We start from the raw sequence: 21,407 nt of genomic DNA, 5'->3' as shown, positions 1-21,407 counted from the left end.
CTAAGGTCCTAAACTATAAGGACCGTGAGAAGATCCTGGGGTTCTTGAGGTGGGGGGGTGCGGGGGTAGTCCTGCGCAGGGATTCGGCAGACCTGGCAGTGTATCTTGATTACACCTTTCAGGTACAGAAGAGTCGTGCTCAGTTCTGGGCAGTCAAGGCTAGGCTGAGAACGGCGGGCTTGAGATGCATGCTGATGTATCCGACGCGTTTGAAGGTCTTGTACAAAAACTGGGCCCTTTTCTTTGAGCTCCGGGTGAAGCACAGGACTGGCTGGATAGGGAGAAGATATTCCCAGCCAAGGACGGTCAAGATGACCAAGACCAAGATCAAGGAGCAACCGGGACTGCAGCGACTGCAGGATGAGTTGCTACAACTTCAACACACTGGGCTGGGCCCACTGGGGAGGGTGCGCCTGATGAGGGCCACAGAATAAGTGGGTCACCCCCAGGAAAGGCTTGGAGCCGTACCTGCCTTCTTCATTGGACTTACTGTATGTGGACCAGTATGGGTTCTACGCCATTTGTAGATGACACTACGCCTATTGAAGTAAATGTTGAGATCTCCGGGGCCGCTTGGGATCTCTTCTTCCTCCCCCCCGCAACTCTCCCATGTGTGGCGTTTGACTTTTTGCTGTTTTTCCAGGTACTTGTTTTTTGTGCCCGCCCGCCGTGCATAGGCCACTGGAGTACGTGCCAGTGGAGGCTGCGAGAAGCGGATAAGCCGGTGCAGGGGCAACTGTGTGGGGCTAATGTTTTTTGAGGGGGGGGTTAGTTGGGGTTTATGGGATGAGGTTTCCTGGCACGTTGCCCAAGAGGGGCTGTAGATGAAGGGGGAGTGCTTATGTCACAGTTTGGTGTAACTATGAGGTGCCCAAGGGGACAATGGGGAAAGGCTGTCTGCATCTTCGCTATGAAGATGGCTAGTCCGAATAATGTGCTCACCTGGAATGTAAGGGGTTGGACAACTTCGTGAAATGGAGTAGAGTTTTTTTCCTTCCTGTAGGAGGAAAATGTCTATTGCACTATTACAGGAGACGCACCTAACTGTCGAGAGGCAAGCTTTGCTGTTAGGTAAACGGCGGGAGGCAGGTGTTTGGTTCTCCCTGTTCAGCATATGCTAGAGGGGTGCCGATTTGGATATCGCCTTTGGTACCCTTTAGGGAAATACAAGTGAAAAAGGATGAAGGCAGAATGGTGTAAGTACAAGGTTTCCAGAGCATGTGGAGGTATGCCCGAACAATACATATGCACCGAACCATAATGCGGCTGGGTTTTTTCAGTTGCTGTATCATAGACTTAGCCCCTATAGGAATGGTAAATTAATATGGGGGCGGGGGGGAAGTCTTGAATTGTACTTTGGGCCTGCAAATGGACAAGTATGATACCAAGATGAGTAAAACGGCCCCACAGGCTAGGTCCCTACGTGTGCTCTTAGAGGCATTTGCCCGAAAGACATTTGGAGAATACTGCACCCAGACACCAGGCACTATTCGTATTACTCTGCCCCACACGCAGTCCATACCAGGATTGACTACTTTTTTAATAGATCAGTAGAGTTGGGATGACTTCCCATTTGCTGAATACAGTTGTAGAATGCTGTCTGACCATGCGCCTCTGAGCTTGCAATGGCAGTATGCACCCCACAGACCCCCAGTTCCTACGTGGAGTCTGCAGAGTGAGTCCTTACGAGACGTTCCATTTCGGGACAGTATCAAAAAAAGAATTGTAGAATATGTCCAACATAACCAGGGAAGCGTTCCTAGAGCAGGCATAGTGTGGGAAGTCCTTAATGTGGTCATCAGAGGCGCAGCCATAGTGGAATCTAGCTGTGTTCAGAGCCGGGTGGGTAGGGAGTTAACCAACACGAAAGACCAATTACGACAAGCGGAGTTATCCGGCGCAGAGCGGAGAGGGGTAGCAGAGGATTTAGTGAAGCTTAAGAACAAGTGCGCGGAATACTCGGATAGATTAGGTAAACATAATTATGCAAAGTATATGGAGAGACAACATAAGGAAGGGGATAAACCGGGAAGGCTACTGGCCTGGCTGTACAAGAGAAGAGGAAAGGACCCCCATTCATGTGATACATGAGAAGAACGAAGTTCCCTGCCAGACAGACTGAAATTAATGCTGCCTTTAAAGAATTTTTTTGCCACCCTCTATTGCAAGGGTCCACAGGTTTCGCAGGTGCATATGAAGGCAGTGCTGGAGGGGATAGACCTGCAGTGTTTGAGTCAAGAGACAAGCCAGAGGTGAGAAGAGCCTATTACATTGGAATAAATATAATGCATGATTCGGGCATTACCCACCGGCAAATCCCCAGGCTCGGACTGTCTGCCCAGAGAGTTGTACAAAGAATTTGTAGATGAGCTGGCTCCACCGCTCCTGGGTGTCATTCAGGACTCCTTTGAGGCTGGGGTTCTTCCCCCTCAGACTAAGAGAATCAATTATTATATCCCTCCTGAAGACGCAGATGCCGCCCACGAGGTTCGACACGTACAGGCCCTTGTCTTCGTTCAATCATGATAGTATGATCCTGACGGCTGTCTTGGCGAACCGTTTGAAGAAGGTGATCCACACGATTGTCCACCCAGATCAGACTGGGTATGTCCCAGACAGGAACATGTCCTGGAACCTACGTAGGTTGCACCATGTCAATGATCACACATCGTCTTAGACTACCTCATGTGTGATAGCAACGCTGGATGGGGTCAAGGCATTGGACCCAGTGAGGTGGGAATGGCTATATGCAGTGATGTGCAGGCTGGGCTTCGGGCAGACATACTTAAGATGAGTGAGGCCAATGGGGAGAGTAAAAACTGGTAGACACATTTCAGACTCTTGGGAACTTTAGAAATGGACCAGACAAGGATGCCCGCTGTCCCTGATGCTGTACATCCTCGCCATGGAACCGATAGCCCAATACTTGAGGTCTAAATACCTAGAGGCGGCCATTGCCGTAGATGGTGTTTACCACTTCATATCACTGTAAGCTGATTACACCTTGCTGTACATCCAGAATCCAGAAGACAATCTTGAAATACTTATTGAGGTCCTGATGTTGTTTGAAGCGCTGTCAGGGATAAATATTAGCATGGATAAGTCCTCCCTGTTCCCATTAGCCGGCCTTGTCGGTAATGGGCAGAGTGGCCTTATTGAAAATGGTGGTCTTGCCTCGGCTGTTACACTGTTTTGTAAACGTCCCTCATTATGTCCCGAAGTCCTTTTTTAGGGTGCTAGATGTGTTATGTGTGGGTTTCCTGTGGAATAAAGGTAGGTCCAGGATAGCGCTTGCTTCCCTGCGCAGACCTCGCAATGAAGGAGGAATTAGGGTCCCACACTTTGAGCTGTTCCGCCAAGTAATACAGCGTAATACAGCTGCAATTTGTAGTAGAATGGCTGGCTGATGACCGCAACCCTGCAACGCGGATGCATGGGCGTACAGTGCTGCATTATTATTTGAAGAAATGGCCATGGGCCAGGAGGACGAGGGCCAGTGTTAGATCGCTCCTGGTGTCCTTGGGAGTGCGATTGTGGGATAGGGCGCTCAAGAGGATAGGTTTGGGGGATCCGATCTCTGTTCAGACCCCACTGGTGTCAGTGTTGTCCCCCACGCAGGCGCAGCTGGGGATGCTTGCCGCCTGGGAACTCTGTGGGATGGCCACGGTGGGGAACTTATCACAGGAAACTGATTTCATACCATTTGAGGAACTAGCTGATGGCATCGGGCTGCCTAGAGGCCAATATTTGGTACACTGCACAATTAAGAGGGAGTTGAGGGGCGTTGGCCTGCATGGAAGGAGTCGCTGGAAAAGCATGCAGTGGTTGACACCTATCAGAGGGAGGACACACCATATCGGGGATATATGAGTTATTGCTTACGGGAAGCCCCCCCCAAAAAATTGGTAATTGGACGCAAGTGGGAGGAAGATGTGGGTGCCCCTTTTTCGGATGCACAATGCAAGGATGTGCTGGGTTATCACACAAAGTGCTAGATTGCAATTGATTCCGCTGTTTGTGAAACAGAGCTTATCTGACCCCCCTTACGAATTTCACAATTTCCCGGCCCAGGTACCAGATTATGTCCAAGGTGTAACTCTGGAGAGGCGGGCATGCTACATATGTTCTGGGAGTGTCCCACGGTGCGCAGGTATTGGGGTGGTGAGGGTGCCAGACTGCAAAGGGGAGGGTTGTCACTGGATGTTCTCTCTCGGGGAGTGTGCTTGCTAGGTCGTTTTCCGCGCCCGATGGGAGCGAGGCACATCCTTAAGATGAAGGATGTGGCATATATTTTGGCCAAACGCTGTACAGCAATGACTTGGAAAACGCTGTGGGGCCCTAATGTGGAAGACTGGTGGAGGGACTTGAGGAAATGGGCGCAGGCTGAAACTGAGGTATGGAGGGAGGCAGTGCACCTTGACCCTCTGTCAGCAGCTGATTGGGTGTCTGCATGCATAGCCCTGGTGCAAGGTCTATACGTTCTGGAGGTCACCACACCATAAGTTACGGTGAACGTCATTGTTGGGTTTGATTATAGTGCTGGTGCCCATAGTGAGGTAAGCGAAAGTGCTAGAGGCAAACTGGGGGGTGGGAACCGGGTGGGTTTGGGGAGTGGGGGTTTTATATAGGCTAGACTTGTGCATTTGTGGTTGTGTTTACTGTTTGTATGCTATGTATCAAAAGGAAAATAATAAAATAAATATATATAAATATATATCTTTCTGGGACCTGCTCTAAGTGTTTCAGTGAAGGGGTGGGGCCACACGTGCAAACAATGAGCATTGCTCTTTGCAGAATGCTACGATAATCCCACAGGGGATACAATTTGCTAACACAATCCCCTCATCGTCAACCCCATCTTCAAACAATTCTGCATCTGTAATTTCTCAGAGGGGCAACGCTGGATCAATTCACAATACAGTATGCCACTCGCGCCCCTCATGAGGCAGCGCCCAGCATAATCCTTTTAGCCGACACAACCAGGCGATGTAAATCCAGAGAAAATATCGTTCCTGCCACAAGCTCTGGGGTCACCACTGGCCAAAATATGATACTACCCACCAACACGTCTTACCAATCTGGGGCACGGCATCGAGCAATACTGTTATTCCGTACACAAAGATGTCAGGGTCCACAGGGATACCGCAACCCCCTCCCCCACACGCTGCTTTGGCCTGTATGATGAATATTACCCTTAAGGCACACACCACCCCGTGGTCTGTAAAGGGTATGTTCAGTTTGCTCAGCAAATCCCATCCCAACAAGTTTATCAGGGAGGCCAGTCAGTACAGTAAGGGTGCACGCACCACCTTTCCTCCTATTTTGATAGCTACCTCTTCTGCGTAGGGAACCGGTGCGACAGCCCCGGATAATCCTTGCGTGGCTCACCTGATAGTGGGAAGTATCCCTCAATGATACACAATTTAGTGGCACCTGTGTCACCCATAAAGATGAACTACTTATTACCTCTCAGCACCTAGCAAGGGTTCATCAGGGTGTGTAGTCAAGGACGGGATTGGGCATGCAAGAGCTTTCTGTGGACTGTCCTAATCAGGTTATGTATTGGTATCTGGGAATTTGAAAAGGTTTCCTCATATGACGCTGACCCCTCAGTAAGGCGCTATCGTTACATTTGGCACTGCATTGGATGTGGGCATTTGTCCTCTGTACAACGTGTTCTGCTGGTCAGCTTGTGGGGGTGGATTAGGTGGTGCTTACGACTGCATGTGTGTGGGATTTGGTGGCAACTGGGTGTAAGCCTGATGCCTCTCATAAGGTATGGATGTGAACATCGGGGGTGGGAAGGTACATGGCTGTGGCAGAGCAGGGGCAGGTGGATTGTACCCAGCCCCATGCCTGCTTCTACACTCTCTTGCAAAATGTCCCCACGTCACACAGTTCCAACACTGAGATAGCCCCATACCACGCCTGGATCCCATTCCCCGAACCCCCCGGTCCTCTCTGCCCCCTTGGAACACTACTCTTCCTCGCTGCTGACCTCTTTAGTGCCATTCAGACTACTGATGTTGAGGTCCGTCGCCCCACTGCCCCTGTCCTCCTCCTGAACCAAAACGCTGCTATCCTCACATCCATGCACACGGCAGCATGCTCCGCAAAGTGTCTCGGTACTTGCTGTTACCGCCCCTTCAAGTGCTATTTTAGCAAATTTATTCTGCACTAGTTTTGCTTCCTCAGCCTGCAATCTCTGAGCCGTTTCCTTTTCTCAGTCTTTAATACTTTTAAAGTGATGTAGAATGACTGAATTTCGGCCGACCCCTTTGCTTCCACCACACTTTGTCCAGCGCCTTCTGAACTTCCTTAGGTAACCCTCGTTTTCTAAAATAAAAGATGAACGATCAGTCCCACTGGTCACCCGTCTCTTCTCCCCACATCTCCTGAACCTTTAAAATGTACTGCGCGTGGTCTGCGTCGTCACCCATAGTGTACTGCATTATGGACTGTGTGGGTACGCCCGCCGCAGTGCTTCCCACACTTGCGCTCCGATATTGTTGAAAGGGGCCCCATCATGCGCATCGTCATCCAACTTTACTCCTGAGTACCCAGCCTTAAGCCACTTCCCGGCCCGGCAGTAAGGTGCGGGAGCCTTTTAATCAAATTATTCGTATCCATCTGAGATATATATATATATATATAATGCATTGCTCACCGTAATCGTATTTCTGATGCTTGTATCTGCTTAGATTCACATGCTGTGCATAGGCCGACATCTAGTGGAAGCTGCGGAGTATTACAGTTTGTTTTTCGAAACTCGAAAATGTGCGTCGACACAGGGCGTGCCAGTAATACTATCCCTAGTGTGACGTCCACTGTACCCATGATCCCTCACTGAGGCTTGTGGAATCTGCTGTGCATAGATTAGCAAGCAGTACCTGAAGAAGGAGGTGGGATGTGAGAAGAGTCATGAGCAAATAAGTGTCTTAGAACCGCTTGTCCCACTTGGGTATCTTTCTTGGAATGGGTGTCAATGCAGTAGTGCTGAGTAAAAGTGTGAATAGAGCTCCAAGTAGCTGCTTTGCAAATTGTGTCAAGGGGTACATTTGCAATGAAAGCCAGAGTGGCCCCAATGCCTCTTGTAGAGTGGGCTCTTGGCGTGAAAGGCAGAGTTTTTTCAGAAAGGGAGTAACACAGCTGGATATAGTTAATAATCCACTTAGAGATGGCACCTTTAGAGACGCGATCCCCCTCTCTGCTTGTAGCTACGGAGACAAACAGTTCGTCTGTTTTCCTTAGCGGTCTGGTCTTGTTTACACAGTAGAGGACTACCATACGCACAACTAGGGTGTGTAGTTTCACCTTAGCCAAGCTCTGCAGGTTTTGGAAGAAAGCCGGAAGCTCGATGGGACTGGTTCACGTGGAATTTAGAAATAAACTTAGGTGAGAACCTAGGGTGTGTGCGTAAAACCAGTTTATCTTTATGAACTGTAAAGAAAGGATCTTGCACTGACAGAGCCTGAATTTCACTGACCCGTTTTATAGATGTAATAGCTACTAAGAAGGCTGTTTTATAAATCAGGTGTTTGAGACTGCTTTATGCATGGGCTCGAAAGGGGGGCCCATGAGCTTAGATAGCACCACATTAAGGTCCCATTCTGGTGGTGGGTTTGAAATAGGAGGGTGAAGTCTCTTTACTCCTTTCATGAAGGCTTTAACTACTGGTACTTTCCACCACAACACCTTGTTATGGGAGATGTTGTATGCTGACAGAGCTGCCAGGTGTACCTTTAGTGAGTTAAAAACCAGTCCTGCATCCAGTAGGTAGAGCATGTTGAGCATGAGACAATTGTTGAAGGAGTGCAATCAACCTGGTTGATTTGTTACGCTCACCTGGCTCCCACAGAGGCGTTGATCGGAACTGGACAGCGGCGGTCTCCACCAATGTTACGCATAGGGCCGAGATGACGGACTGGACTGGCCCAACTAGCTTCGTTTGCTTGGCCCGTAGGAATATTCTTCTGCAAATTGAGAAAGGGAATTAACCACCGGTGGAGTTGAGCGTAAATCCCCCCCACCCCCGCTGTTCTCCCCACAGATCGCCTTTGATGTTCCCTCTTATAGTCTCACCTGATGGTTTGAAAAGATGAGCTCTCCATCCTGCATTGAGCGCAGGGGCGCGCTGATAACCAGTTGCTTCATTGGCTCGAATGAATTGGTGAGTTCCAGAACAATTTGGACTCCGAGATTCCCGGCAAGACGCCATAAGTATAAAGTTCGTAAGAGTTCAAATGCCTGACTTTCACGCTTGTCCGATTCCTTGCAGGTTGCAGCTTGACCCCGATGAAGAGTTCCTCGTGGCAACTGGTAGTATTCTGGTAAGGATTTGTATTTTCCAACACAGTTCGATAAAATAAAGTCAATATGTTACCTGTTGCTTTCTCCCTTATTCAGTCGCTGAGAGAAAGTATGAAGTCTTGGGGAATAATACCTCCGGCAGTAAAATCAGGTAAGTCTATTGTAGTGAGGGGGGTTCCCCTCGTTAGTCCCTTTGTTTCACCTTGCTGTCCTTTTGTTTCTTAGGGGCCGGGGTTCGGCGAAGATGCAGTGGCAGCTGCGCCAACCCGTGAAGAGGAATAGTACGCCCGGTGGAAAAATCAGGTAAGTCTATGGGGGGGTAACTAATATTCCTCTGTGTATTCCCTTAGCTCACCTTGCTGTTCTTGTCTTCTCCTTAGGTGCCGGAGTGCGGTGGGAACATGCAAGAGGATGCGGTGAAATGTGAAGATGCTGCAAAGGCCGGTGAGTTCAGCGCGGCGCTGCAGCAGGCGAGGCGACGCGCATAAAATAACTTCTTTCTTCCTGCTCGAAGGCACGATGGATCGGGAATTCAGGTAAGGATTAAAGGTATTGCTCTTGTTCTAACCTTTTCTCCTTCTTTCTCCCTTTTTCTAGGAGCTGCAAACTCGAGGCGGGCGTGGCAGAAGGCTGGATGCAGACTTGCAGGCACGGTGAGCGTTACGCTGCTGGATGCAGAATAACGCGAAGCGTGTGCTGCTCTTCGGGCGTGGTTTAGATAGCCTCCAAAGTAGTCCCAGGTAAGTATTCCTCCCCAGCCCCGCCCGAGTAAAAAACAGTCCCTAAGTAAAGTAGTCCCTTCCAAGCCTCTTTTGGCTTTGAGATCTTGCAGCATGGTCTGCATCAGGTAAGTTTGCAGCATGGTCTGCATCAGATAAGTTTTAATCTATGAGCCTGGTGCCTATGGCGCCAGGACTGACTTTCCATATGAGCCTGGCGCCATAGGTGCCAGGAATAGACCCAAATAGCCCCTAGCAGGGGTTGTTGGGCTTGCTTAGCATAACTTGATGCCTGCTTCCGGGGTTGCTGGATGTGGTCTGGGTCCCCGGGGGTAGGCATCGTGACATGATTTGCTTATTTTGGCACCAGATAACAAATCTTTTCCATTTGTCAAAGTAGCAGTGCCTCGTGTTTGGCTTCCTAGATTCTTTTAGTATGTCCATACATCTCTGTGGTAAATTGAGATGTCCAAACTCTATGACCTCAGGAGCCATGCTGCCAGGTTCAATGAGTTGGGGTGAGGATGCACCTGTGCCCTTGGTGCTGGGACAGTAGGTTGTACCAGCCTGGGAGTCTGATGGGTTTGCACACTGCTAGTCTGCGTAGGTGTGGGAACCACGGTTGTCTGGCCCACATGGAAGCAACTAGGACGAGCGTCATCGATTCTCTGTTCATCTTGTTGACCACCTTCCTGATGAGGGGAGTTGGTGGAAAAGCGTACGCAAACATCCCTGACCAGTTCGTCCACAGGGCGTTGCCCTGGGAGTCTGGTTGGGGGAACCTGGATGCAAATCCTGGGCATTGTCTGTTTTCGCTTGTGGCGAATAGGTCTATAGTGGGGGAACCCCACTGAGAGAAGATAACTTCTATGATTTCTCTGTGTAGACACCATTCGTGTTCCTCTGGAAGGGAGTCTCTGCTCAAAACATCCGCCAGAGAATTGAGATCCTCTGGAACATGTTGAGATGACAGGAAGATGTTCCGTCTGAGTGCCCATATCCAAATTCTCTGGGCAAGCTTGGACAGATTTGGCGAACAAGTCCCCCCTTGCTTGTTCAGGTAAAACATTGTTGTAGTGCTGTCCGTCCGGATCTGCACTGACAGATTCTGCAGGTAGGGCTTGAACGCTTGAAGCGCTCTGAATACCACCAGAGGCTCTAGTAGGTTGATAGGATTCCTGGCCACTGAGTGAGACCAGAGACCCTGAGCTGTGTGGTGGAGATGGTGAGCTCCCCACCCTGTCAGGCATGCATCGGTTGCGACTACCGCCTGTATCTCGGGATCGTAAAAGGGTTTCCCCTTGGACAGATTTTCTCTTGTCCACCAATGAAGGCTTTGTACAAGTGTTGGCGAAACGACCACTAGATCGTCCCACTGACCACTTGCCTGAGCCCACTGTTTCGCCAACCATTCCTGCATGGGACGCATGCGCAGGCGCGTGTGGGGGACCAGGTAAATACATGACGCCATCATACCCAGCAAACGCATTGCTTACGTACCGTTATCTGGCGACCGGCCTGATAATGCGGAATTTGCAGTAGTATATTCCGAATTATTTCCTCGGATGGAAAGGTCAACCCCTCTTGAGTGTCTAGGATAGCTCCTAGGAACTGTTTGGAGGTGCTTGGCACCAGACTTGACATCTTGTTTATTGAGAAGCCCAATTCGAAGAGGAGGTCGATCGTCCTTTGAATGTTTGTTCTGCAAATTACTGGGGTTTCCCCCATGATGAGCCAGTCGTCCAGGTAAGGGTACACCGGGATTGCCTCCCTGCGTAGGTGTGCTGCCGCCACTGCCAGTACCTTGGTGAATACCCTTGGAGCCAAAGCTATCCTGAAGGGCAGTACCTTGAACTGGTAGTGCCGACTGTCCACCTTGAAGCGCAAGTACTTTCTGTGCACTGGGAACATGGAAATATGAAAATAGGCATCTTTCATGTCCAATGTTGCCATGTAATACCCCTTTTTTAGGAGGGGGATTACCTCATGCGAAATTTTTGGGGCTTGGCATACTTGCTTGCAGGCCATAAGTCCAATACTGGGCACATTGCCAAATCTTTTTTGGCACAAGGAAGTAAGTTGAATAAATACCCTTGTTTACCTGGTGTCCCGGGACGAGTTCTATCGCGTCCTTTGCTAGCAGATTGACAATCTCCTCAAGGAGGATCTTCTGGTGGTCCAAAGAATGCATTTTTTGTCGTGGAGGATGGTTTCGGGGACGCTCTAACAGTTCTATGCAGTACCCTGCGGCTACTGTGGACAGCACCCATCTGTCTGATGTGATCCCTTCCCAAGCTTGGGTGAAGTTGGAAATGCGTCCCCCTACTGGGGTTGTGTGAGAAGGGACCCTGAACGCAGCGTCACTGTTTTGGTGGAGGCGTGCTGCTGCCTCTACTGAGGCTGCCTCTACCTTTACCACGTCCTCATTTATTACCCCGGCCATAACCCTGGGTAGACTGCTGGTTGTTATTGTTCCATGGTGTACCCTGCCCCTGGGAATAGTTAGATCCTCTCTGGGAATTTTGTCAGTGTGGGCGACGAAAACTGCCATTCCCTCTCTGATTAGGGGGTTTATTGGTTAGTTGGCCTAGGGATTTGAGGGTCTCATACTTGTCCTTGGCATTTTTCAGCGCGTCCTCGACCGCCTTACCAAACAACAGATCGGGCTCCACCGGTTTAAATAACAATGATGCTTGGTTGGATTTCAGCTTTGAATCCAGACTGCCGTAACCAAGCGTGTCTCTTGATAACAGTCCCTTCTGCTATCAATCTGCCGGCGTAATCCGCGGCATCAAAGGTTGCTTTTAAAATGCAACCGGACACGGCTCTTCCCTCTGCGGAAACTCGTGCCAATTGGCTCTTTAAGGGTTCTGGGGCGGAGTCTATGAGTGCTGCGACTTCTTCCCACTGGTGGCAGTTGTAACTGGCCAACAGGGTGGTGGAGGTGGCAATCCTTGCATGGTAGGCTGAAGTGGAGGCTACCTTCCTGCCCAAACCATATAGTTTCTTGCTCTCCTTGTCGGGAGGAGCTTCGGACGATGACAAGTGTGTTCCCGCCCTCTTACGGGTGTTTGTAACTACCAGGGAGCCCGGCTTCAGATGCCCCCTTATGTATAGTGGGTCTGATTGTGCTGCCCTGAAAAGTTTCTCAATCCTTGGGTTCACTGCTCTGGTGAGGTTGGGATTTACAAGTGAAGGGTCTATTCTTCTCTGAATAGACTTAAGGATAGGGATGGCCTGCGCAACAGGTCTCCTTTCTCCTACTAACTCCTCGGTGAAGTTCCTCTCTTCTTGAGCACCCTGGGTGTCAATGTGGAAGTGTTCTGCCGCTCGGGACAGAACTTCATTCAGGAGAGGTTGATTGTCGACAGGGGAGTAGGTAACGGGGGGTTCTTTCTCTACCGGGGAATCTACTCTGTAGGTTTCAGGGTCTTCCTCTTCCTGGTCCCCATAATCCCCATAGTAGCCCGTACCAGTTTTCTCTTCCAACATGCCCAAATCTGGATCCTCACAAAAGGATGTATTTCCTTGAATATTGAGAGTAGGGCTGTATATAGAAGGGGTCCGAAGACCGTGTTGAGGCTTCAAACCGGGACTTCTTACTTGGAGGTATTGGATCCTTCGAGCCCGAGGGTGCTGACCCGTCGGGAGTATAAGAGAGAAAGTGTTCAGGGTTTTTTGCGTAAAAATCTGCCAATGATGACATCCTTGACATAACCCTGTCTATGTCATCACTAGACCATTCTCTAGAACTGGGAATGACCCTTTTTGGAACTTTCTCCGCCTTATCCTGACTAGACTTACTGGTTTTAGCAGTGGTCTTTGGGATAACAGAAGAGTTGTCTGTCTGTTTATGTGGAGCGGGAAGTTTTAGAGGTGTGGAAGGAGGCTGGGACTGCTTCCTTTGTTGTTTTCCCCCCTCCCCGTGGGTGGAAGAGTGTTTTCCCTGCTTTTTCGCCCCTTCGAAGCCTTCCGACGGCTGGCGTCTAGGTTCAGGGGTAGTGTCCTTATCTTTCGAACGTGGAGGTAGGGACCCGGGAGCCACTGTTAAGCGGTCTGCGGGAGCCGACTCCTGGAGTGCGGTCTGGGGATGGAAGTCGGCTTCGTCTTCCGACGAACGAACTTCCGTTACCTTGGGGAGCGAGGCAATCTTAGCAACAGTGGATGATTGCCTGGAGTCATGCGGCGATCTAGATCGAGAACGCCCAGAGGACACCGATTCGGACCGTTCTCCATGTGCCTCTTTCCGAGAACTCGACCGGCGTGGCGAGTCTCGGTTGGACTTCATGTGCTTGTGGAAGCGCTTGTGTTGCTGGGTGTCTTCCCCATAGCCGCCCTGCCGGACGACCTTCCGAGGTCGGGGACTTGGGCTCGGCTGTCTCTTGGCGCCACGTTGCCCTCGCCGTCCGAAAGCACGGCATTGCTGCCATCGCTGAAGGCGCCCTCCGCTGCCATGGCCTCCTGACACCTGGCGTGGTGGGCCCAACGCTTGATCGAACGGTCCTTAAGTGTTTTCGGTTTAAACCTACTACACGCTCTGCAGTTCGCCGCAGGGTGGTCCCTCGGCAAGCAGAGAGTGCACGTGGCGTGTCTGTCAACCAAAGGGTAGTTGCGGTTGTACTTGGGGCAGAATTGGAAAGGGGAACCCTCCATACGCACCTTGTGGCAGCGGGCTGATAAGTGTAGGAATATATAAGAATGTACCTATATACCAAAGAGTGTAGAGTATGTCCACCCCCCACTCTCCCTACTTGCAGGGCCGAGGCCAGAGACCTTCCGAGGTCCAAATCCGTTGTGCAGCTCTCGACGGTCGATTTCTTCTCCAGGCCGGTGTCGAGTGTGGAAGTTCGGTGACTCGACGTTGGGGTGGAGAATGGGGAAAATATAACGATATTTTGCAAAAGTATGGCTAAGGACAGGGAACTCCGCGAAATGCTTCCGACCAGTATGGCGGAAAAAAACAATCTGAGGGTCCTACACGCGTGAGGGATCATGGGTACAGTGGACGTCACACTAGGGATAGTATTACTGGCACGCCCTGTGTCGACGCCCATTTTCGAGTTTCGAAAAACAAACTAATACTCTGCAGCTTCCACTAGATGTCGGCCTATGCACAGCATGTGATCTAAGCAGATACCACAAGACTCAGAAATATATATATATATATATATATATATATATATATATATATATATATATATATATATATATATATATATATATATATATATATATATATAAATGCACCCTCCCAAGCCCCTTAAGCAGCACCAGCAGTTATGTGCCCACTCCTCGCCTTCCGTCCGTCACCTCCCTTTTTCCGTGCCAACGTGACCCGCCAAAATATGCTCCTCAATCGCAGTCCCCACAAGCTCTCTACTCTGGGTGATATCTCTGGCACCTCGTGGGCGTTCCCCCTCGAATTCATCAGCTATATCCCATTCTCCTTCACGCAGTTCTCCGTTTGCATCCCTGTCTGACCTCACTGTCCAATAAACTACGCTTTCCGGCTCTCGATCGTCACCTTGCCCCCTCTCAACATGCACTTCCTTTATTGCGCTGCTATCCAATCTAAAACAAAATATCTCCAACCCTCCACTAGTCCAGACCACACCCCTGGTTGCTCTCCCCTTCCTTCACTCCCCTCAGGCGGGCCGCTCCGCTTCCGTTATCTCTAGGGTCTCCTCCAATTCCTTCAGTGATTTACTCTCTCGTGGCATAATGTTGTTCGGTGGTGGTCGATATGGGGATGGGTCGGTGGCAGGTGTGGGCACATATGTTGGGTTGGTGTATCCCGTTGCCACGCAGGTGGTAAGTGGATAGAGCCCTCCTTAGGCGCAGGGTGCAGCCCTTTCTCTGGTGCTATTGCATTTACTATATTTCGGGTAGCACCATCTTCATGCTGAGACATACCCTCAACAGTATTTTCAATATCCTCCAGAAGTCTAAAATCTTAGTTTCTGAAGTTTATTTACTTTTATACTTGGCAATTCGGAATGTGCTTGAATATCTCTTTGTTATTAGTGCCCTGCTATGGCCAGGGATGGGGCATCGCTCCTTGGGCCTCTGCCACCCACTGCTTGTGGTACTTCATCTTCTCCCAAAACAATGACAATGCACTATACATGTATTCCAAAGGAGTAATTACCCCCATATCGGCACTCGTTATGGTTTCCACAAAAACGTTTAAATATGCGTCGCACACAGTGCAGTTATGTCCGCCACTATCACCGTTCCCACCTCCCAGTCACCCCTTGTCTGCAGCCCCTGCCTTACTCGCACCCACTCACCCACCATACTCCCGCAAGCCCTCTGTTGACCATCACTTATTACACAATACTAATAAAACATAACAAAACAACAAACTAAAACAAGCCAAAATAACAAACACATCCTTGTCTCCTTCCCTCACCCAGGATATATTGGGTAAAGGAATCCAAGCTCAATAATTATACGGAATTTTGCCTCCCCTTATCACAATAACAATATTGCGCAACCTTCTCCCCTTACTCGGAAAGGATCCCGCACTCCTGTTGTCCTCTTAGTTCTCTCCTTAATAACAATATTATTTTTTTAAAAAATACAAAAACACAGCCACGTGGCTTTCATGCTTTCTCATTACACACATGCACTTCATATCCCCAATCAGTCTTACCCAGTTTGTTGTCACTCGCAAGCGGTGTACTTACATCTGTGTGTTCACCCGAGCTCATCCGTCACAGGGTCCCAATAACGGCCTGCACTCCCCTAGGAGCCGCGTCCCCGTCTGCTCTTTGGAGTGGAATTCTGTTAAAGCTGCACTTGTACACCACTGGGGGTTGCGCGCTTGGGACTGGTCACTGCAGGTGGACGCGGCCCCCCCAGAGATTCGGCCTGGAAGCCTCAGTCTTTGCAGGGATTACGTCAGGGTCTCCAAGGAGAGACCACTCGATGCTCAGACCTGAAAAAATGCAACCCACAAGGAGAACAAAGTATTATTTCCACAAAAATAGAAATGCGGCAGCAAAGCACTCTGCTACCATGGAACGTTCTGGCAAAGTTAGTACGAGCAACACTTTATGAAGGCACAGAGCATCATCAGTGACGTAAATACATAAGATACAAATCCGACTGGCTAGTGTCAACCTATACATAGAATACCTGCTCCATAAGGGATGCCAGGCCATTCGTCCCAGCCCGTCTGTCCATCTTCTTCCACATGGGTTCCTCCTTCCACATCAGACATGAAGCTACGACTAATTGGTAATTATGTGAAGAAAAACAATACTTGCGCCATCTCTAAACTAATGTGCACCTGGTACTGCAGAAAAGGGCTAAGAGGATATATCAAGGTGATATCATCGCACTCACTAGCTCGATTTCAGACACGTCGGCGCCAATCCAAAACTCCTAACCCTCGTTTTGGCTATGTTGTTTTATCCCTCACGGCATCTCGCAGCATAAATCACGTGACCTATGGTGAAGGCAACTGGTCCTGCTTTCTGATCTTTGCTGATCGATTGGAGGTTTAACAGTTTTATGGTCGGTGGTCTGGGACTGACTGGTACCTTGGGATTGCCGCGGGTCCTGGGATAAGGGTATCTGGGTGCTATTACTTAGAGCTGGGACAGGGAAGGCCGGAGGCTTGTGCTCTCCTTGTGGGATCGCTTTTTGCAGAGAGCTCTCAACCCCTTTGTGGCCTTGCAGAGCTCATTCCTTCTGGGATATGAATTCTGGCCACTTGAGACAATGAAAGGTTTACAAATCTTTGCAGATCTGGCCTCTCTCACCGGTGCCCATGCTACAACTTATTCCCTATTCTCTTTTTTTTTCCATGTGTGTGGCTTGGGCCACGGCTCTGACTGCAGCGCAAGGCTAGGCCTCAATTTCAATAAGGCTACTACTATCTAAGATGGCATTTACACCCCAATGTGCCCTAAAGCTAAAACATGTAGCACCCTCCCCGAGCCATAGCCCCTGCCGGCACAACCTACCCCCTGTAACGTCCACGAGACCCTACTGCATACTCTCAGGACGCTGCCACATTCGAAAGTGTTTGGGGGTTTGGAACGGACATCCCCCTTCACAACAAAGGTCCAATGATACCATTCAATGCTGGAGCTGGAGGGCATGACGAATCTGAGAAAGAGTAACCATTTTGAACTTGTCCTTCCTGAGACACTTGTTCAAGTATCTCAAGTCCAGAATGTGTCTCAATTCTCAGTCTTTCTTGGGGATCAAAAAGTATGGGGAGCACCACCACTGGTTACTTTCCGCTACAGGTACAGGCTCTAGAACACCTTCCTCCAGCAGGATGGACACCTCCTGCAGAAGGAACGGATCTGGAACCTTGAGGGAGTGGCTGCCTGGTGGATGATCTTGAGGCATTTTTAAGAAAGGGAAGTAGTAACCCTGGGCTACCATTTGCAAGGCCCAAGCATTGGAAGTAATGCCCTGCCATTCTTTCAAATGCTGAGTGAGTCTGCCCCTTACAACAGTCCTGTGGACTAAGCCCTCAGAGGTTTTGGGGTAGCTGTGGCGGCAGCGGCTGGCTAGGAGGTTGCTGCTAGGGCGGTCTTTCCACCACAACCTTGTCAAACTCTCGGAAATCTTTGCTGGCACTTTGGCTCGCCTGACCCCTTGCTCTTCCAAAAGATGTAGAATATCAAAAGGGGCAACCCCTCCAACCTTGAGGGGTCCGATGGGGCTGTTGTGGTTGCCTTAGAGCCGTGCCAATCAACTCTGCTGCCGCTTTGGATGACTGAAGTTTTTCCAAAATTTCATCCGCTTTGTTTCCCGAACAGATGGGAACCATCGAAAGGCATGTTCAATAATCTGGATTGATCAGATGCAAATCAAAAATTGCACAGCCATGTGAACCTGTGTAAAACAGTTCTAACAGCCATAGCCCTGCTGACACGTTCAGCAGAATCAAGGCCACACTGCAGAGACTCACACATGGCCTCCTTTACACACCTAATGATATTTAGGAAACCATTCCTTTCCTCCACTTCTGGGATATGTTCTGCCACCATAGCTAAAACATCCCATAACGTGATTGTAAATTTGGCCAAGGCACAAGTAGAATTTATGCACTTTAGCACCATGCTACTGGCAGAGAAAACCCTCTTGGTCAGCGTATAAAAGTATTTGTTGACCCAGTCAGGCAGAATAGTCAGCAGTCCTTGATGATGAGGTGGCAGCTTGCACCACCAGACTTTCAGGAGTCGGAGGTTTAGAAAAAAAGTCCGGATCCACACTTGATGCCATGCATTTCCTAATGAGGTTCTTATTCACTGCAGGGTTGGGATCTGGGGGTTCCCAATTAGTCATTAGCCTGCTCTTTAAAGCAGTCTGAAAAGGAAATAAAGGGTCCTTTTGCTGACATTTATCTAGAATATCAGTAAGGTCATCCTGCTGATAAAACAGTGGCGGGCCTTCCCCATCTTAGATACTCAGCCACTCTATTCATAAGGGATCCGTAAGAGGAGTCTGATGAAGCAAACTCCACCTCAGGAAAGGTATCTAGACCACTTGCATCTTTAGAGTCTATTAGTTTTTCCATCCTAGACCCCTCTGAAATCAGAGTCTCAGGGACATTGGGGTCCCAAACTGAAGCCCAAAAGGAGGGGTGTCGTCACAAGTCTTTGTTCGGGAGAGGTTTAAAAATATTCACTGGTTCTGTCGACAGCGTTGACGCCGAAGAAACCGACCCGTGACTCGATGAGACAGAGGAATGAGGCCTAAAGCTTTCCTTGTCTCGAGGCTTCGAGTCTACTCGATGGGTCGAAGGTTTTGAGCCCAAGTTCGAGGCCACGCTTGCTGAAACCTTGACAGACACCTTCTTGGTCTTACAAGGCGCAATGGGGTCATGGGCCTTCTTCAGCTCTTTGGAAGGGGAGGGAGAAGCCGCTTGCCAAATATTTTAACATCGAAGGTGAAAATTCTCCCACTCGGCCTTAGAGGCCGACCTTCCTGGGCAAGATACTTTGCGTTCGTGAGAAGAGTAGGAGGACGTCGTACTATGGTGCCTTTTCTTGGCCTTCTTATCAGAAGCCGAGGACGATGAATGGCGTGAACCACTTCGAGACGGCAAGCGTTTTTGGGAGAGCTTCCGTGGTGGCGAATCCCCCCCTCGAGCTCCTTTCATCTGAGGATCTTTACTTCGAAGGAGTCGTCGATGGGGATTTACATAAGGACCTACCCGAAGTGAGTTTCTCCTTCCTCTCCTTTAGCGCCTTCCCTCTCACGGACTGACAGTAACAAGTCTTCAGTCTTGTGCTTGAGCTCAAGACACCAGATACAAATACAGTGTGGGTCAGTGATGGGCATCTTGGCCCCAGAATCCGCGCATTTCTTAAATCCAGTTTTTGGAGTCAACATTTCAAATAATAACTGTCAAAATGACAATTCAATGTACCGATCCGAAGCAAACTGTGGAACGGAAAAACAGAACAAAGTAACAGACGCAGTGCGTGCAATATATAAAGACGGGCAACGTCGGACTTGAGCGCGGACGGAGGCCGTCGAAGGGCACGAGGTAACGATGCACGGCGCCCTCTACAGGGAGAAAACCTTTTCCAAAGCAGCTGGAGCTGGAAGGAGATATCAAAGATGAGGAATATGTGGGAGGACACAATCCATTTGAAATGTTATACTAATAGGTGAATTCCATAGTGGCCCAAGGTGAAGCTAAGTTGGGGAAGGGTTTAGTTTCTTACCTGAAGTTCCATTTCTCCAGCGTTGGTTTCTTTCATGGATTCACATGCTGTGAATATTTCCCCGTCTGGCTGGGAAATCTCTGTAACTTTAACTCAGTGTTTTCCTTTAGGGCCCTCATAACGTCCAGAGAATGCAGGGCCCTTTCCGCTGGCATGGATGCATTAGCAAAAAACGAGGGTAAAGCAATAGAGGCAAGTTTGTGAAATGCTGTTGGCACTTTCGGGATAAAGTGCGGGTTAGTGGCCAGGAGAACCTTGTCCTTCACAAATCTCAGGTAAGGAGGGTCAATGACCAGTGCTTGCAATTCAGACATCCGTCTGGCCGAGGTAATTGCCACTAGAAAAGCCACCTTCCATAAGAGGAACTTCAAGGAAGCCGTCAACATGAGTTCAAAAGGAGGCTTCATCAAAGCCGAAATGACCACATTAAGGCTCCACACTGGTGCAAACTTCTTCACTGGAGGAAATGTCCGAACTAACCCCTTTAGAAAATTGTTCACCAAACGATCACTGAACAGGGGAGCAGCATGGTGCTTTCTCGTGAACCTATAAATCGCTGCCAAATTAACCTTAATGGATCACAACGCCAGTCCCCCTTCCGCCAAGTGCAACAGGCACGGGAGAACCTGCGCCGGAAAAACGTTCAAAAGGTTCAACACCAGGATGGCCCTTACACCATTCACAGAATCTCGTCCATTTGTGCCCATACGAGACATTCATGGAAGGCGCCCTTGCTGCCTCCAAATGCGTCGACATTCTCGGGATATTTTCAAATGGCCAAACTCAGAGTGGTCAGGAGCCACACAGCCAGGCTGAGAGATGCCAGATTGTGATGCCACACCCTGCCGTCGTCCTGAGATAGGAGATCCGGGGCCTCTCCCACCCGAATCGGCTCTTCCATCGCCATATGCAGGAGATCTGAGAATGACGTCTGCCTGGGCCAGAACGGGGCCACTAGAATCACTCGGCACTGGTACCTCCGAATCCACTGGATGGTCTGCCGAACGAGCAGCAACGGGGGAAACGCATATGCGAAGAGTCCCGTCCACGGGAACAAAAACGCATCCCCCAAGGACTCGGGTTGAGCCCTTCTGTTGGCGAACTCCAGACAGTGCTCATTTTCCCTCGTAGCAAAAAGATCCAATGGAGGATGTCCCCATCGCCGGAAGATCTTCGAGACATGCTGCTCCTTCATCCTCCACTCGTGCAGCTGGCTGGCGTCCCTGCTAAGTGCGTCTGCTTGAACATTCAGCACTCCGGGCAGACGGAAAGCGACAAGACTGATCCTTTAAGCTAGAGCCCAATGCCAAACGTCCTGTGCATCCTTCGACAGGACTCGGAAATGTGTGAGCCCCTGTTTCCTTAAATAAAACATTGTGGTGGTATTGTCAGCACCCTCACCACCAATCCGCGAAATCGCGCTAGAAACGACTTTAGGGCCCAGTGCACCGCCCTCAACTCAAGCACATTGATGTGGAACATAGTCTCCACCCGAGACCACAGGCCCTGCACCTGTAAGCCGTCGAGGTGTGCCCCCCACCCTACCTGGGAGGCATCGGCCACAATCGTAAACTGGAACTCCGGTTCCAGCAAGGGCATACCCCCTCACAAGATTGGTTGTGCACGCCCACCAGCGATGTGCGTCCAACAGGCTTTTGTCGACCACCAACTTGTCTGA

General features: G+C 49.8%; 1 protein-coding gene across 4 annotated transcripts in view; it reads right to left on the bottom strand.

The window, feature by feature from the left end:
* Positions 1-21,407, bottom strand: part of TDRD10 (tudor domain containing 10) — a 1,872,714-nt gene that overhangs the window by 1,759,483 nt on the left and 91,824 nt on the right. For 2 of the 4 annotated variants that reach the window (XM_069652002.1, XM_069652008.1), the window contains exon 2: positions 15,719-15,969. The exons of 1 other annotated variant lie outside the window; for it this stretch is intronic. In XM_069652002.1, coding sequence (XP_069508103.1) covers positions 15,719-15,742 — 24 coding nt within the window. In that variant the 5' untranslated portion in view covers positions 15,743-15,969. Of the gene's footprint in view, positions 1-15,718; positions 15,970-21,407 lie in introns of those variants that run through there. One more of the 4 variants, XM_069652026.1, reaches the window with a different exon arrangement.

The sequence above is a fragment of the Ambystoma mexicanum genome, chromosome 1p, assembly GCF_040938575.1.
Source record: "Ambystoma mexicanum isolate Mex_15411 chromosome 1p, UKY_AmexF1_1, whole genome shotgun sequence".
Taxonomy (NCBI): domain Eukaryota; kingdom Metazoa; phylum Chordata; class Amphibia; order Caudata; family Ambystomatidae; genus Ambystoma; species Ambystoma mexicanum.
Note: the sequence above shows the minus strand (reverse complement) of the source record. Positions and strands in the feature narration are given on the sequence as shown.